The 19,756-nt window shown below is 39.7% G+C and overlaps 1 protein-coding gene across 1 annotated transcript; it reads right to left on the bottom strand.

The window, feature by feature from the left end:
* Window positions 1-6,318: 6,318 nt before the first annotated feature.
* Window positions 6,319-17,002, bottom strand: wdr20b (WD repeat domain 20b). Its single transcript, XM_034699514.1, has 4 exons — window positions 16,701-17,002; window positions 9,931-10,113; window positions 8,417-9,826; window positions 6,319-8,131 (listed from the first exon to the last, which is right to left on the bottom strand). Exons 1-4 carry the CDS (start codon window positions 16,947-16,949, stop codon window positions 8,075-8,077), a joined length of 1,899 nt encoding a protein of 632 aa, XP_034555405.1. The 5' UTR covers window positions 16,950-17,002; the 3' UTR covers window positions 6,319-8,074.
* Window positions 17,003-19,756: the final 2,754 nt, after the last annotated feature.

Below are 19,756 nucleotides of genomic sequence, written 5' to 3'. Positions count from 1 at the left end.
ATTCAGTGTGAAGACATGACTCTGGGGCTGCTGTGCTGAAGTCATGTGACTGCCAAATTGTGCAGCTGCTCCCATGATGGAGTCTCAATTATTGGGTCCACATCCCAGGGGACACACGGCTTAGAATAGAAGTGAGAATAGGAGGAAGTGGCACTCTGCTCTGGATTCTTGATGACTGACGATGAACTTGTATAGGAGCTGTAAAGAGTGTACCTTTCTGGTGTTGTGATAGCTTATTTCACACTTGGCCTTAGTCTAGTAACTACATTGTTTGGAATAATAGAATGAAAATTAAATGGATAAATAATTGTTCATGTAATCTTTAAATGGGCAAGTTTTCTGAAATGTGAATCAGTCCTTACACTCAAATATGAAAACAACAGAGAAAACATTGATAAATGAAATGGTGAAGACAAAAAAAAAAATCATAAAGTCACAACAGCACCCACGACTGATAGATTTAATAGTATATAAACATTTATAGAACATTGTATCAATTATATCAGTAAATATCAATATCAATAGAGTAAATACATCTGTATGACACTGGTGCGGAAGAATGAAACCAGTGCATTAGTGCAACTGGGCAATTAGCCCATATTACAAATATTTCACAGTGGATTAAAACATGTTTACAGCCTGGTACAAAAACAATTTAGGTCTCTATCTCATTGTGGTACAAACAAAAGAGATCATTTGTTTTGATTTGACTTTGAGTTAGGCCTGATAAGGCGTAGTTCAAGGTGTGGCTGATTTGACTAACAAATGGGGCCATATGCCCGAAGACCCAAAGTTCCCCCTCAACTCCGTCTTTGACTGTTTCGGAAATGTCCAGGAGTTAGTTAGAGTCCGCATTTCCAATGCAGTGACTGCAATCACTGCGTGTTTGCATTGTATGGTATAAAAAGTCAATTACATGACCTTATTACCCTAAGCAACTTTAACGGTAGGTGTGGAGCTGCACTCAAACCAGTAAATCATGAACTTTGAATATTAAAAAAATACGGTTTTCAATGTTAAAGTTTTTTTTAATTCGTATAATTAGACCTTATTTTGAGCTTCTCATCTTTGTTTAACTGTATCAGATATAATCAGTATGTCAGTGATAACAATGGATGAAATCTAAAGTTATTATTCATGATGCTTCTGGTGCATTTTGGTGCCCTTCAGTTCATTGTTTCAGCTAAAAAGTTTGGTTTTGTTCTCATTAATGCTCTTTTGTCCAATTTTTTGATATGCACCTGTTTGCTGAAAGGGCAAGGAAAAAGACAACAACAATGATTGTATAAAGTATATAATAATAATGATAATAATAATAGGAATGATAATAATAATTATAAGAATAATAATAATAATGATAATAATAATACACATGATAATATCATTAATAACAACAAAAAAAAATTAATAATATCAAAATAATAATAAAAATAACAATATAACAATACGAATAAGAATAATGATAATAACAATAATAATAATGGTAATAATAATAATAATAAGAATGATGGTAATAATAATGATAATAACAACGACAACAACAACAACAACAACAATAATAATAATAATAATAATAATAATAATAATAAAAACACAATGTGTGACCTTTGTTTTAAACTGCAGAAACTTTTCTGAACAACACTGTACCATTTTAACATGCAGAACATAATGGCCTACTTATGCGTTGTAAGCTTGTATTCCGCTTGTAGCATGTATTCACAGCTTTCCCCAGATGCCCCAAAACAGCAGTTATTGTTTTCTGAAGGAGGTCAATTATGAGGGTTCTTAATTTCCAAACCCTTTGCAGGTCACCACAGTGGGATAATAAATATCCCAGAGGATTTTGGGGGAAAGATTATTTCATAATTGCTATAATCAGACCAGACCTGTTTGTTCACAGGAAAATCCACCTCTGATGTAACTCAAAAGTGCATGTCATTTTGCAAACTTAGCATTGCAATATGCATTCATTTGCAGGCATTCAATTTATCAATCCATTTATTAAACTGTGACTTTTTTGCAACACATCGATTGCTGCTCATTCTTTGGCCCTATACCTCTGAGAGACTATATTAATCATTCATAGCTGTTGCACACATTGCTAGGTAAACAAAACTCTGAGTCAATAAATGGAGTCATGCAGACGGGGGAATTGCATCTGTGAGAAGATGATTAAAGCAGGACTCTGCAGGAGCTATGGGATTCTCTCTCAATCTATTGAATTCCTATCAAGTGGGACCTATTTCCCCGAGGATGCAAGATAAATGTGGCTTTTTTTCAGAGCTCTTACTGTAGAGTATATTGTGTGATTTCACTGCTATTCAAACAATCAGTCAGTAAAGAGGGTGGCTGGGGTGGTATATAATGAATTGGTATGGTTGGAAACTCATGGCTTTAGAGAGGATAACAATATAAAAGCGTGTTCTCTGTAGTCAGTGTGATGTTTATAAGATCCTTCCTGAGTGACACCCGTTCAGCATTGATGTGTGCCACTCAGAAGAGGGATCAGACAGCCAGTGAGAGCCTGTCAGGCATTGATTGACACCCTGTCGGGATGAGCGGCTCTCCCTAGCCAGCTGATCATTCCTCCCTCCTTTTCTTTCACTGTGATGCTACACGCTGCAGATTTAATGGCTGCTAGTGCTTGTATTTCTCCTAAAAGTGACTCATGAATTATGGAGGAGCAGTTTTATACTCCACTTTGAATATAAAATATATATGAAGTAGTCGGGTGAAGTAGCAGAAATGTTTTTGTATGAAGAGAGAGGGAGAGAGAACAGGAAATACATATATAGACATTGTTTTCCATTATATTGTGATTGATATCAAATAGAAGCTCATTTAATGGTTATGAGGACTTCTAAGCTTGCATTTGTCTGAGCAATACTGCCACCTACTGGCTAGATGTGGCTACAGGTACAATCAGTGGTGGAAAAAGTGTTAACATTATTTTCTGTAGTTAAAGTACCACTACAACACTATGAAAAACTTAAGAGCACAGATCTGACTTTTATAAGCATATTTACTGAAAGTTTTAAAGCAAAAGTAGGCTCACTACAGTGGCTCTGAAGTACAAAACACATCAACAAATAAGAAAACAGAACAACAAAAAAGAAAACAGAGCAACATAAAAGAAAACAAAAAGCATAAAAGAAAACACAACGACATTAGAGTCTGAACAGTGTGTTCGATCAATCATTAACCGTCAGAGCAGAGGGGTATACTTCGAAGCAGGATTTGCGGTTATTGAGGTAACTTCAGGGTTAACTCTGATGGGGGATCACTCCTTACCTGGGTAGATCACCTTGGTTACTCATGCTGAACTCCTAACCAGCTCCGGGGCAGGTAATGTTCAGGATCAAAGATCAGTTTGTAGAAAACTCCACCCACTGACCAGTCAGCTCACTCGATCACGAAGCTCTGTGAGCTGATCGTGAGGGGAGAGAGGTCATAGGACACTGTGTCTACCTGTATGATTTTATATATAAAACACAGATGACAGTTATTGATTTTATTTCCTGACATCATACTTAAACAGAGTCTGAAGTCAGATTATTCAGATGAAATTGTTTTACTGCATTTAATATAAAACTGCGCATGCCTCTCACTTTGAATCATGTTTTCATTTTTATTTCTACACAGCACTCAGTTTGACACTGTCAGGGCTGCAGCTGAAATATTACGTCTAAAACTTACACACAGGACACAAGATGAAATCAGAGAGAGCGATTACTGTCAGGGAATAAACAGTTATTATAGTCAGATATTTCTGCACTAAATTATGAGTAATGAGACGTCATTAGTTCTTTTACTCTATGGGTTTTTGTCTTATCTCTCAGTTCTTCCTTGATGTTTCAAACCCAGCTGTGTTGATGTTAGTCTGGATTATGTGTTTAAATTCATATTTTTCTAATATCAGTGCTCTAAATTTGAAAAATATGTTGATGTGCTGACAGCAGACTGTCTGTGATTGGTCACATGTTGACTTCTCCGCCCCGTTCACGTGAGTGCGCTCGTGGTAACTCTAGATTGACTCATCATGTTGATAACCAGCTTCGTGTGACAGCTTAGAGCGATCTTCTTTATGAGGTTCAGTGAAGCTGGATCAGGAGAAGATATCTGGGATATGTTGAACTAACTTCGTAGTATACCCCTCAGATAGCTTTTCAGTTAATGTTGTTGTGTTTTTCCACTTCAGGGCCACCGTACCTCACTGATACAGGCAGCGTTTTACTTCAAGTTATGATGTGATGTTTTTGTATTAATATAATGGAGCATTAAAGACTTTACTACACTTTACTGCTCTACATGTTTAACACATTTAGCTGGTATGACAGGAGCACATCTTGCCCATACGCTGATATGTTCCTTTCTGTGGAAGTCTGATTTAAAGAATATGCAGTATATGGATATAACCATGAAACCTGACATGCTCATAAATGATGAGGAATGATCATAGGATAATGCTAATACACCTGCATTTGTTTATCACTTAACTGTATTAATATAACAGTCAGTGTGTGATCTTAACAGTTTGGGTATTAGTGTAAAATCATCAAGGTTTCTTTTAGTAGTACACAAGAAGGTCACATGGCTGTGCAGTCAAGTTTCAAGTCATGTGTTTTAGTCACTCTGTCTATATCAGTGTGTCCTTTGATTTGATGGTGAAGCACTTTACACCATCTGAAACTCATTTCTGCAATAATGAGAAGTTTAAATGTTGGGTTTGTTTCTGTCTTTTGACGAACCAGGGCTCAGACCGGACTCTCCTCTCTGAAGAGGAGCCCAACTGGCCCAACCTGATGCTCTGAGGAGGGTCCCAGCAGCAGACAGCTCTTCACCAGGTTCCTCACCCAGGTCTCTCCCTGCTACATCTCCTGGCTCCCTTTCTTCTTCTTCTTCTTCTTCGATTTTCCAAGTGAGCTCCTCTTCCTCGCTCCATCTTCAAGAATCCCACTGGTGGTGCACCACGCAACCAGGTTCTAAGCTCCCCTTTTCCTCCCCTTCCTCCTCCCTTGGTTCCTCCTCTTGTTGGTCTAGTTGCTCCTCTAAGTGCTTTTCTTCAGCTAGGTCACCAAGGAGCCCCTGGAGACCCAGCCACAACGCCCCTGCCTGCCCCCTTTGCAGGCAGAAGGACGAGCAGTTGCGTTGATGGGTGCCTACCAGGAGGAGACAACAGAGGATCAGCTCCCCTCTGAGAGCAGAGGAACCCAACCAGACTCCTTAAGACCCTTTCTATAATGCAGGATTCAGTTCTGAAGGGGGTCTCAGGTTCATTTGTTCTTCTTGTGTGCTGACTAGAACATCCCCAAATTAAGCTCTGAGCAAACGCAGCTTTGAATTCATCAGTAGCGCCTCCTGCTTCGTCTTGTTGTCGACCTAGGGGTATAATGCATGAATATTATAAGAGGCGTTTATGTAATGCACTGATCATAACAAACCCAATACGTGGTGTAAAGAGTGTTTACCTGAGAGTCAGCAAGCCAGCAGGGAGGACACTGCAAGTCTTCGATCTCTTTCTCAGTGACATTTATCCTCCTCGCAGTAGATGGCTGTGTTGATGTTTTTTGACAGCCCACTGTTTCACTGCAGTGCCAATTCAATCATCCTTTTAGTGGATCAACAGTATGGGCAAATATTTGTACAATTATTCAATGTGATGACCAATTTTGTGTTAAAAGTTTCCAATATCTATGTAGACAGATCTATCACTTTAAAGAAATCAAAAGAAATATAAAATTAAGTGAAAAAATAAGATGTTAGCCTGCTTATGTCTCAGTGTTAGCATTAGTTATGTGAAAAGTTACCACTGCAAAATGTACTTTCTCTAATTAATTAACACTTTTAGATGAGTATAATTCAAAACTCATTGATTTAAGTAAAATTGTACCTTAGTTTGTCCTTATTTATTTCAGTTGAAGATATAGAGCCAACTGTCTTCATCCATACCTTCTCCTGCCACGTGACTTTGATTTTCCACTCTTGGAAGAAAATGATCCTTCCCTTAAAATTTTAAGGTGTGGTAAGTGTTGGCCATAACCCAGTAAAATATTATTTATGGAAAAGGGTATACAATTCTGCTCTATCTCTAGCTCATATGTTTGAATAATGCTGACATTTATGTGCAATTTTAAAGTTTGCATATAAATCAACCGTTAGTGGACTTGTATGAGTCACTGTTTGGTAGTATGACCTCTGACCTTTGTGCACAAAGTATGTGCAGTCCTTAAGCAGTCACCCTCATATTAGCCTATATAAAGACACTGATGGACGTGGTGAGAACATACACTTAACAAATCAACACAAATAAAACACGCAATCTGTCAAAGCTGTTTTAATAGGCGTCACATGGAGGAAAAGGCTCCCACTGTTAAAATCCTCAGTCGTCCTATGTGTGGGTGCTTGTAAAAACACGCTCACCTCAAGCATTTATTCCATCATCAAGTGCTGACATGAGTCACTTGGTATTCAACACAGTGTCAAATGTTTGTTCACAAGTTCAGCATCAGTTCAGAAATTTTTACTCACCAAAAAAAAAAAAAAAGAAAAAAAGAAAAACAGGACTCACAGATCTCAGCCTTGTCCTCAGAACACGGTCGTCAGTCTTATTTTTGTTAGTTAAAGTGAATTCACACACATGTTGATGGATGAGACTAGTGAGGGGAGCTATGCCAGCGTTAGTCTTCCTGCGGTTTACCTGAGCTCGGAGTGATGGCTGAATTAGACCGCTGCGTCTACGCCTACCTGCCTATGTCGTAAAATGAATCTGCAGCGACAGGCTAGCTAGCATTCAGCACTACCTGTTAGATAAGAGGATTTCATAGACTTCTCCTATACCAAACGTTTCATTAATAAAAATACACCTGAATTCTCTTTATGTACAACAGGAAAGAAACAGTTTCACCTGCATATTCAAGATTCATTTTAATATTATGTATAGATTTTCTGTAGTAGAAATATCACTATTTTCTGAAATGAGGATCTTTGAACTAATGTAATAATGATCATTTCACCCATAAATCATTGAAGTACAATATTTACATATAATACAGAGCCCATTTAATCTGAAACAATATTAAAATAAATGTTTAATAGATACAAAGGTTTTTCTTTTTAAATTCTATTTATATTTCAACCTTGTCAAGGAGTCCTTACACACTCCAAAAATGTAAAGCCATTCTCCTCTAACAAACTATTAAGTGCAAACAATTTTTTTCCATATAAAAAACTATTATGATTGCAGCATCCAGCGTCGAGACAAAGGGCAATAACAAGCCGATCCCCCCAAGTGCTTCTGAAAACCTGTCTTCAAAATATCTTGCTTGTGTCCCATCCTCATGAATTCCAAAATGGGAAAAAGACAAAATAAACAAGAAAAACTGTGCAAATTTACTATAAAGTGTGAGACCTCTGATTCAAATATTTGCGAAGGAAGTAAGAAGCTCCGGTCTTTCTTGAACTCGTGATAAGGACTGGGGTTGCACGAGGGATCACTCAGGAAGTGATGGATGAAAGAGACTTGGCATTGGGGATGTTCTGCTGCTCCGAAACAAAACAACCTTTTTTCCCTTTATCTGTGATTGCGTTTCAAGAAACAGATCATGGGAAAAAAGTCAGAATTAAACCCATAAAAAGTTTATGGTGGAGGCCTCACCACAATGCTTACAGCATGTCTAGTCTTTGTAGATCTACAGGCACAAAGGATTGGGTTTAGAGTTTGTTATTTTTCAGACTAGACGCCACTTTGATATGACCACAGATGGAACAACGAGCCAGTCAACCCCTTCCTAAAACCCTCCTGGACGACTTTAAAGCTTGCACTTTTACTTCCAGCAGACTCCCAGACAAAAAAAAAGGGGGTTGAGTTTCTAACCCTGGCTTGGCCAACATCGGTTATCTAAACATGAGACGTAACATAAAGAGAGCGTCTGGATGCTCGTTGTGTTGAGAATGGAGGTGACACAGGAGGTCATGTGGTGTGTGACAGTGTGTGAAGAAGCGCTGCAGGGCCTTGGCCTTGGTCATCCCCCGTCTCTGTTGCATGGAGCTGTCATTAGCAGCACCTGCACTGGGGCTATACTACTGTTCCACTGGGGGAGTTGGCGGGGTTGTTTTGAGATGATAGCAATCCCTGTGGAGAGACAGATAACACACATTGATAATAAACAACAGTGTTACGTAAATGTATTCAAAGAGGAAGAATAGTGAGGCCATGAGGTTTACTGTCGGAGAAGATGTGCTATTAACCATCAAAATGCTGAGGGTGTGGTTTAAATCTGGCGTGAAATAACCAAAACCTTTGGCTGCACACAGTGGCGTTAACAGCTTCTGAATGCAGAGAAAAAATGGCTGTGCGCGAGACAATGGAAGTTAAGAGGTGTCACATGACAGTATCCTCGAGAGGCCTGTCACTCACCACTTTCCCAGGCCTAGCCCATGTGCAAACGAAACCCTCCTGACAGGCTGTTACCAGACAGTCCTCAAGGAAGATTAACACAGTGAGTCTCTCGTGAGCGATCTTCTTGCACACCAGCGGCTCAAGCAGCGGCACTTCCTCCATCCGTGGGCAAAGCGTCGTGCCTAAAGTCTTTGCTACTTCCGTTTTCGCCGTCCGAGAAGAGCTGAGCTGGTTGAGCTTGTCGCTGCTCTTGCTGCTGATGTGCCCCATGCTGTGGTTCCGCTTGTGGTCCTTCTCGTGGCGCTCCTTGCGCGAGTCGTGTAATGACAGGGTGGCAAACTTGCTGACGCCCGTGGCGATGAACGCGCTGTCAATGATGCTGTTGCCCTTGGTGCTGCCGCTGCTGTTGCTGCTGCTGCCCGTGTGGCTGTTGGGTGTGCTGCCTCCTGGTGGGTTGGAGGCCTGGGGCAAGCTGTTAGACCGTGGGAGAGTTCCTGGGAGGGAGTTCGCTGGGTTAGCACTGGTGCTGCTATTGCTCACACTGTCTTTACCATTAGTGCCACTGGGGTTAGTAGTGGATGCAGTAGTCGTAGTAGTAGTAGTAGTAGTTTGTCCAGTGGTTGGGGGGCTTGTGGCACTCATAACATTAGTGTGAGTCCTAGTGCGGGACAAAGGGAGGTGAGGGAAGAGAATGTCCTCTGTTAGGTCCCACAAACACAGCTGGGTGTCCTGACCCACTGAGCCAAACCTGTATGTCACACTAACAGGCCGACTATCTGTAGAGTTCCTCTTAGAAAGGCGAGAGTGAGCGCTGTTTGCTCTGTCTCTCCCCGCTCCGAAGTGAATCTGCTCGTGGAAGTCCTCGTCACTGCCACTGAACTCAGCCGGGGGGTCGCCATCCTCCACGCTGGTGGTACAGTGGTCGAACGCCACCACACTCACCCACGACTTGTGACCGTGCCCCCGAGCGATTACCCTACAGTCTGAAAACGACCACACCGTCACCAGGTCATCCTCCCCTCCCGCCACAATATATCGTCCGTCTGGGCTCCAGCAAACGCACAGTAAGCCACCGAAGTAGCTCTTCATAGTTCCATGGAGCTCCGCGGCGTCAAAGCCAAACACCCGCAGGAAGCCGTCCTGGCTCGCACACGCCAGAAACTTCCCATCTGGGGAGAAGGCGAACTCATTGAGTGCTCCTTCGCCGACAGTCCAGCGGAGTAGCGGGTTGCGGGCTGACTTGCTCTTGCATGTATGCACGGCGTAGTTTTCACCCTGCTTCAGGAGCTGATAGTGAGGCGCTGTGGTGCCACAGGTGTTTTCCACGTTGTACAAATACATACTGCCGCTGGAGTGAGCCACCAAAAACAGGCTCTCTGACCCAGGAACCCATCGTACACACGTTACTCGGGACTTGTCTATAAGTCTCTGGAAGAGCAGGACAAAGGAACAAAGAGGAGAGTTAGCAGAGTATTCCATTTACAGAGAAAAACTCGTCTTTTAGCTGACCCAAATAACTGATATGAGCCTACCTCTTCATTGAAGAGTTTGCTGGTTTCCTTCTTTATTGGGTCTATGAGCTGCACTTGCCCCGCAGAGAAGCCCACGAGCAGGGAGACGCTCTCTGCTGTAGCTGTGAGGGGGTTGAAGTCATGACATGTGGGCTGCGTTCCTTTGTATATCCTCTTGTCTATGGGCTTACTGAGATCGGCAGCCTAAGAACAAAAAAAAACCAGAAGAATGTGACACTTATCATCTGTCATAAACATAGACACTTTGCTATTTATAAATACAACCTGAAAGCCTTTTGAATATACTTCTGACACTGCCTCTCCTCCAACTCAGCTCTTGTGTTTCCTACAAAGACTCTTGCGTTGGCCGGCTGACACATAGTCCATTCATACTGAAGTCACAGCTCAGAACAACAAGCCAACAAATAACACTCAGAAATCCTCCAGCACTTGAGGATGACGATCTACATTTTGGTTACGTCTATAAGGGCTTTGTTTTATGTCTATAAAGGCTTTGTGTATTTATTTTCATACCATTGAATCTTAAAGCTTTAGCCAAATCCTGGTAAAACAACACAAATAATTATTAGTGACTGTTAATTACTGGAACAAGTCCACTTAATTACTGCAGGGAAAAGGAAGACAAGACAATTAGCTCAACAAGAGGCAGGTTTAAAATGAAAGAGGACAAGATTGACCCAATGAACAGAGGGAATGCCAACCTAGAGGGAATGTATCTGTGACAGGAGATTGAAGGCTACAGGGATGTTATTATAATGCTGTCAGAGTTGTTCAATCAATGCAGCACTAAATAAAATAAGTGTCTTAAAGGAACAGTTCAGTCTTTTTTAAAGAGGGGTTGTACATGTTACTTGTCAATAGTAATTGTATTAGCTTCAAACAGAGGGGTGTATGCCATATCAGAGTGGAAGTGGGCAGGGACCGGTTTGAAAAAGGACCCACTTCAAATAAAATATCTAAACTCTCCCTTTAAGACAACTTCTTTAGCTCTGCATTACACACTTATCAAGCTCTTACACATTTAACACTAATTTGACACCTCAATTGAAAACAAAAAAAGAATAACAAATCATAACAATGTCCTTTACATGAGTAACAGACAGCAGGATATCACAGAGTGAGGGGTATAAAAATAGTCTTCATCTGGGTGTCTTTGTCTCCTCTGGTTTTAAATGGATGGCACTTATAAAGCTGCTCAATAAAGATCCATACAACAGCATTAAAATCACTAGCAGGGTCTTGGTTTGACTTATGACTTTATTAATGAAGATATTAAAATCGCTGCACAGTCTTATTGACACTGTTGTCCATTTTGTTTTGAAAATATTTTCTTTTTCCACATTTTTAAGCCCCAGCTGAGACTGCCCTTTGACACTGTTGGTTATTTAATTTAGAAACATGAATAAGAAGCTTTCTTTATTTAAACTGATGCAAACTGTTTCCGGAGTTATAACCATTGACTGTATAAAAAATGGACGTCCGATCGCTCGGCTGGAAGTGAGGCTTCCACAAAAGCGTCTCCACCTAGTGGCTGGCTGCAGTATAGTTCAAAAACTCTGTCTCCCACATTCATTTGAATGGGGCTGCAGTCAAACTTTAAAAAAATAAATACACGTCGTAAGAATGTTTCTCACATCCGTATGCTGTGGTGATATGTAGTTATTATTTGACTGTTTTGTGTTCAAGGCCTCTTTTTTCTGAAAAGTTTATTTTTCGTTAGTTATCATATTGTCCATTTTATATAGTCTATGGTTATAACACAGTCTTAAACTATGACTTTAGATCACAAACAATAAAACTAATTGTAAAACAAAGATGAGCAAAGTGATAGAGAGAGATTGTGTTACATAGAACAGCCGGAGTCAGAGCAGTTTGACTACAGTCATTGGCTGCAGCTGTACGACTCTGCCCTGGTGGTGAGTTTAAAGCCAGGTTAGCTAACATACAGGGGTAACATTAAAATATGTTACAACCTGCTCTGCTGCCCTCCACAGTGATGGACTTGCGTTAAAAACATGGCAGGAGAGACTCCCATGATGTGCTGAATTGCGGCTAGCTGCAAACTTTCTCGATTTCTGTATGTTTAGAAATCTGATGCTTTCACATCACTGATGACATGAAGGCAGTCTGATTGAGATGTCAGTCAGGAACTGGTTTCAGATGTTAACAGGTTCCAACTAGTTAAAACCATTGACATAATTTGCCTTTATGCTTAACGGTTCCCCTTTTGATGCCTTCCACTTAGTTCTACATTCCAATGAGTCGAGGAAGACAGAAGCAGTCCAAAGTGTGGCTAAACGCCACGCTTATAGACCCTTGCAGCACAATGTACAATGTGAGGCTGCGTGACTTCAAGCAAGAATGGAAACACCAGCAACAAGCTAACAAAAAATGTTAAATACTAGGAGTACCATGTGTTTGACGCTCTCTGCCACAGGTGTTTTAGTGTCAAGGGTGACGCAATTGATTGGAGACTTTCAGCAAAATGCGCCCCTGTTTTGAATTAAAGTCCTACTGTGTATCTGTTGAGTCCATTTTGACATAACAAAAATCTAAACAGCTGTTGTAAACCAAAAACAAACACTGATACATTGGGCTGAAAGAAGCCAGTTAACAGGGTCGCTCATTAAAATGGAACACCACTCAAGGAGAGCATCACCGTCTAGCTGAGTAGTGATGGTATGAACAGTGGGGCAAAAAAGTATTTAGTCAGCCACTGATTTTGCAAGTTCTCCTACTTAGAAAGATGAGAGAGGTCTGTAATTTTCATCAGAGGTACACTTCAACTATGAGAGACAAAATGAGAAAAAAAATCCAGGAAATCACATTGTAGGATTTTTAAAGAATTTATTTGTAAATTATGGTGGAAAATAAGTATTTGATCACCCACAAACAAGCAAGATTTCTGGCTCTCACAGACCTGTAACTTCTTCTTTAAGAAGCTCTTCTGTCCTCCACTCGTTACCTGTATTAATGGCACCTGTTTGAACTCATTATCTGTATAAAAGACACCTGTCCACAGCCTCAAACAGTCAGACTCCAAACTCAACCATGGCCAAGACCAAAGAGCTGTCCAAGGACACCAGGAAGAAAATTGTGGACCTGCACCAGGCTGGGAAGAGTGAATCTACAATAGGCAAGCAGGTTGGTGTGAATAAATCAACTGTGGGAGCAATTGTAAGAAAATGGAAGACATAGAAGACCATTGATAATCTCCCTCGATCTGGGGCCCCACGCAAGAATTCATCGCGTGGGGTCAAAATGATCATGAGAACGGTGAGCAAAAATCCCAGAACTACACGGAGGGACCTGATGAATGACCTGCAGAGAGCTGGGACCAAAGTAACAAAGACTACCATCAGTAACACACTACGCCAAGAGGGACTCAAATCCTGCAGCGCCAGGCGTGTCCCCCTGCTTAAGCCACTACATGTCCAGGCCCGTCTGAAGTTTGCCAGAGAGCATATGGATGATCCAGAAGAGGATTGGGAGAATATCATGTGGTCAGATGAAACCAAAATAGAACTTTTTGGTAAAAACTCAACTCGTCGTGTTTGGAGGAAGAAGAATGCTGAGTTGCATCCCAAGAACACCATACCTAGTGTGAAGCATGGGGGTGGAAACCTCATGCTTTGGGGCTGTTTTTCTGCAAAGGGGACAGGACGACCGATCCGTGTTAAGGGAAGAATGAACGGGGCCATGTATCGTGAGATTTTAAGCCAAAACCTCCTTCCATCAGTGAGAGCACTGAAGATAGAACATGGCTGGGTCTTCCAGCATGACAATGATCCCAAACACACCGCTCGGGCAACGAAGGAGTGGCTCCGTAAAAAGCATTTCAAGGTCCTGGAGTGGCCTAGCCAGTCTCCAGACCTCAACCCCATTGAAAATTTGTGGAGGGAGTTGAAAGTCCATGTTGCCCAGCGACAGCCCCAAAACATCACTGCTCTAGAGTAGATCTGCATGGAGGAACGGGCCAAAATACCAGCTACAGTGTGTGCAAACCTGGTGAAGACTTACAGGAAACGTTTGACCTCTGTCATTGCCAACAAAGGTTATGTTACAAAGTATTGAGTTGAACTTTTGTTATTGACCAAATACTTATTTTCCACCATAATTTACAAATAAATTCTTTAAAAATCCTACAATGTGATTTCCTGGATTTTTTTTCTCATTTTGTCTCTCATAGTTGAAGTGTACCTCTGATGAAAATTACAGACCTCTCTCATCTTTCTAAGTAGGAGAACTTGCAAAATCATTGGCTGACTAAATACTTTTTTGCCCCACTGTATATTCTTTGTTGATACATAAAAACCTGTATAGGTCTACTTTTTGTTCATACAGGAAATCCCCAGGAGTTGACAAATAACTGGATTCAGAGGCAGAATAAGCAACAGCATTGGTATCAACAAAACCAGTTCCCACCTCTGGATTCGAGCAGGTCAAATGACAAATATGTAAAATAAGCAAAACTCATACAGAACTAGGAATATAGTGTGACAATGAACAGAGAAAAAGATGCACTGAAGGAGTCATCACAGTCAAACACTGAGGACTGCTTTAGACTGGTATAGAGTTTTATCTGTGTAGGGTGACTCATGATAAAACACCCAATACACTTCTCACAATAACACTAATGTCATGATGCAGCTATGATTCAATGGGTGATAAATGCAAGCAATCATATAATGATCCATCACAACATCTGAAACGGAAGGAACAAATTCTATGTCATGAAGTCACAAGAGTCAGGGATATGTAATAATGCTGTATTGATATTTTGTCCCACCCCTATTTGCTATGTATTTTAAGAGGTATCTGGTTATGTCAGTTTACAAGCAACCTCCTAATCACTCTCATTTGTTGTTCTATTAAAGCGACAATAAAGCCTTAGAGGATAATGCAAACAGAGGCATGACTTTGAGGCTACTTCAAAACATAATCATGTCAAATATTATGTCTCAGAAGTCTTGCTGTCACAGTGAGTTAGCTTATTTTATAGCAACCACTTAACAGTCACTCATTTAAGGATGAAAGGGGATTATTTTAAAATACCATCATGGTAAACAACACCCCTTTGCTTTGCAGTTTATCTGAAAGAAATGTTGATTTAATATAATGCTAAAGATTTGCAGTATCATAGTGTCAGTCAAGGGGTTCCCAAACTTTTCAGCCCGCGACCCCGAAAATATAGGTGCCAAAGACTCATGACCCCGACTGTCCCTCAAAGTGATTTAATGAGGCTTCATTTAGCTGGTCTGCAGAAAATCAGCCTACCTATATGAGCATGTGTCTGTGTTTCCTGTGCTGTTATGAATTAACCTACTGCTACTGATGCTTTTGATAAGTAACTGTTCACTAACCCTGAACTTAGGATTCATCTGGCAAAAAGAAAGGCAGAAAACTCATTACATTTTCTATTTTCAAGGTTTTATTTCAAGTTTAGCTACTATTTTTGTAGATATTTTTACTATAATGGGTCAAATTTACTATTTTTAGATAACTTTTAAAAAAGAAACATTCTAGAAGACATATCACAACCCCCCAGGGCATCTTGACACGTGCTTTGGGGACCCCTGGTGTAAGTCATAGTAGTAATTCAATAGCACAACTAGTTTTAATAGTCAATCAAACAATAATCAGATTATAGTGTGCATTACAAGCAACACTGAAATTACTTCTCTCTACCTGACTGTATATATTTAATATGTTTTATATTATCACTATTTTTATATTGTCTTTTATACATATTTTCTACCTGTTTTTATTGTATTTGTATTTATAACATGCACCTTCAGGAGCAGCGCTTCTAATTTCATTGTACACCTGATAATGACAAATAAACGCTATTCTATTCTATTCTACATTTCTATTCCTTTACAAAAAAAAATAAATAAAAAAGACAAAATATTATCAAGACCGTCTCTGAGTGTGTTGAGTCTTCAGTTAAGAAAACTCTTAAAATGAGTGTTACTTCCTCTCCTAGGTTTTACTGATTGGTAAAATAGTGATAACACTTTAGATCCCCTGAATCAGAGAAAATGCTGCATAGTTCTTCTCACATGGGGATTTGGCTTCTCTTGTTAGATTTAATTTCCAGGAACAACATCCTCAGCATGAGCCCCACTGTCACTCCTCACCATCCCTGCTAAACAAGACCAAACATGGCCTGCTGCAGTGACATCATCACTGTGTGCAACCAAACAGTGGATCACATTGCATCACATCCAGACCCTGACAGTGGAGTGCACTCACATCATTACATCACGAATAATACACATATATCTCTGGCACTCTTGTGGCCGTAAATGTGAAACACTGGGCTCTGTAATAGAGACAACAACTCTACTGTTCAGCACTGTTGACAACTTCCTACTCACAAAACAGCGTTCTGCCTGGAGTGTACGGACTAAGAATAAACAAACCAGTTACAAGTCATGGCCTGTCAAACCTTTGGACATGTTATCCTATTAACACGACAATCCCATGACACAGATTGTCACGGACTGAGGGCTCAAACATCTGGCGGGCTCTGAAGTGCACACTGAATAAGTGCAATAACAACAAACTGTGGCGATGTTAGCTGAGAATGCTAATTAGCTCCTAACTTAGCTAGGTCTGCTACATGGCCTTGTCTTGACAATCTGCGCACTTCAATGACAGAAGCAAAGAGAGTTGACAGCCAGGGTGCAACATGTTTGAAGATGTCAAACCAGTGGAGCTGTTCCTGCACAGGGCTAGGCTTCATCGCTGCACTCCATGTTGTTTACCTTTCTCACGCCTTTGTAGATATAAAAGTAGAGTTCCCGGCCCACATTGAAACAGATCCTGTCGCCGTTGCCGGACTGGTCGTTCACGTTCACGAAGGAGACCTTGACGGGATTCGAGCCCTGCGAGTTGAAAGGCACCCTGTTCGGGCGGCTGTATTCGGAGTGAGTGAGGAGTTTGTAGACGCCTTCTCGTGTGGTGAATTGAGTTTTAATTTCGTTCATCTCCTTCCCTCCTCCCTCCGCCGCCATCTTGGAAATTGGCGTTCATCCTTGTCTGGGCCCCGGATGTTACCAACAGCGCATGCGTTGGACCGTTGAAGTCCAGCAGCCATGCGTGCGAAATTATAAAGTCATGTGAGACAAAACTAGAAAATAGTGTAAAAATCAGTGGTGGACAAAGTACACGTCTTCATTACTTCAGTCAAAGTATTGATACTCCATGTCAAATATTACTCCAATAAAAGTGAAAGTTGCTCTGTCAAATTATTACTTGATTAAGTAATTAAGTACTTTCTTTTAAAAATACTTAAGTATTCAAAGTACTTCTTAAAAAAATATTAAAACATTGTATTTTTACAATACATAAGTGCAGTAAAGAATACATAGGAGTAGCCTACATTCTGTTACATTATGTTTATCTAGAAACCATTACTCGAAATCTCTAAAAACTATACCATGGAATAAAAACAGAAACTATGTTACTCCAAGAACAGACAACTTTGTTTGAAATGTTCATCTGGAATGAAACAAATGTTACGTAGATCAACACACTTTCTCAGGTTGGACAGTGAATGTTTGTATGTTTGGGCAGAGTGGGAAACAGAATATTTCAAACGATATGTATCATTCTTCATTTTAAAAACCTCTAACACGGGCTGAAGATATGGCCATGGGTGCTCATGTGGAGACTTATAGCCATCATTACCACCTCTAAATGAACTGCCTGGTCTGAGTGAAATATGCTCTGTGTTTGCTCCACAAATTCATGAACTGACTTCAAAGTTAAAGTAGTGAGTAACTAGAGCATTGATAGAAATGTAGCTTCTGGAGCAAAAAGTACAATAATTGTCTTCTGAATGTAGTGGAGTAAAAGTAATAAGTACCCCAAAAAAATAATACTCAAATAAAACACAGATACTCAAAACATGCCACTACTTAAGTACAGTAAATTTACTTTGTTACTGTCCACCACTTGTAAAAATGCTGTAGAAACTAGCTTCGATCATAATAACTCAGACAGAATAATGACACAGGTGGGATATTCCTCCAGATAAACTTCCTATCTTGTGTTTTTGTTTTTGTTTTACAAATAACAGATAGGTAATTCTGCTGCTCATATGTGTACTTAAAAATAAGCACTTTTACTTTTATTCCAGTATTTTCTGTTGACAGTATTGTAAACTTACAAAGTGATTTGTTTCAGTTTGACCCAAAATATTTCAATACATTTATTTTAGCTGCAAAAACTTGAAATTTCCAAATACAAATAATATTTAAAGAAATTTCAAGACAAAGTTGCAATTAATTAAGTCCTTATTTTTGGCTCATAATAAAAATCCTCTCTGCACACCCTGCTATGACTGGAGTATGCAGGGACCATCTACAAAGTGCAATACTGACAAAAGACATTGCAAAAATATTAATTAACTTCATCCTGGATAGGAGTTGAGACAAAATCACTTTACATGGTAATGCTGTAGGTTGTATTACAACAATTAGTTAGGGGAAAAATGTTTCATAATTTGGGGGTGCATGTCATCCTCCCTTACTGCCATTGATTAAAGGTACCTAGTACTTCAAGTACATTTCAGATAAAGCATTTTTTGCTTTAACTTCAGTAAATTAACAGACTTGTAGTTTTACTTCTGCTTTAGTAAAACATCATCAAAGTAACCGTAGTTTTACCAGAGTAGAACATTTAGTACTCTTTTCACCCCTGAAAATCCAGAATGTCTGTTAGTAAACCAGATTTGACCAATAATTAATTATTTTTTGTAGGATATGTCTAGATTTGCTAAAAAATGTGGCTGTTTTAAAGAGAAATTAGCAGAAAATATAAAAAAATGGATTTTAAAAATTAAAAAAATCAACCCTTGTAATTGCTAAATACATTTTCAAAGTAAACAGACACAAACAAATAATAGTCTCCTAAAGTTATACTCTTCATTCCAGAAACATCCAGAAACAACTTGTCACGAGCATGAGTGTAGGCTACCATCTTTTCTTAGAAAACATTTTAGACCACGAGGCACTGAGCTTTTGAAAATATCATCTTACAGTGATTGCAACAGTCTCCAGTTCTCCACGTTTCTTGGTTACATGATGCTCAGCTTCTCGTAGTGTCTGATATTACCAAGAAACATTTCAATTACATAACAGAGCTGCAGCAAGTGTAATACACTGCCATCCTCTGGTCAGCTCTGGTATCTGAATTTGTTGAGTTTCAGAAATCAAATTATAAAAACTAGTATTCTGGTAATGTTTCCACATACCAAAACAAATACTGCTAAAACATTCTTTTAAAAATGACGACTGAATGAAAGTCATTCATTTGGGAGAGATATAGTTCATTCTTCAACAGGTTTTGAACTGGCCATGATGTTTACATGTGAAAGCACAGGGACTACATAGTTGAGCTTCAATATCCAAAACTTCCATTACATTAAATTGGCCATCAAACAGTGACCTGCTATTCTCCCCAACAAAAAAAAACTTTACTTTCTTTTTAAATAAACTCTGCAACATCTTGATTAAAAGGACCCTAATTCTGTTTGCACATCCATACATAGCGATCAAGGCCACAAGATGCAGCTAAACAGTCTGGAAAGTTCCAGTATGGGGACCTACTGCTAAAGATTTCTGTCAAACTAACAAGATGTGGAGTTTATCAATAAAGACTATTTTTAACATACAAGATAATGTCACGTGAACTCATTTGCAATCTCAGGGTTATTCTTATCATGTGTATTTTTATCTGTCTGATGAAGTTGTATGGGCCTGTCTAACTGCTTCAATTGAGAAACTTTTCAGATTCACCCTTTAAAGCTGAAAAAAGA

The sequence above is a fragment of the Notolabrus celidotus genome, chromosome 13, assembly GCF_009762535.1.
Source record: "Notolabrus celidotus isolate fNotCel1 chromosome 13, fNotCel1.pri, whole genome shotgun sequence".
In the NCBI taxonomy this organism is placed as follows: domain Eukaryota; kingdom Metazoa; phylum Chordata; class Actinopteri; order Labriformes; family Labridae; genus Notolabrus; species Notolabrus celidotus.
The sequence above is the reverse complement of the archived record's forward strand: the minus strand, read 5'-3'. Positions and strand labels throughout refer to the sequence as shown.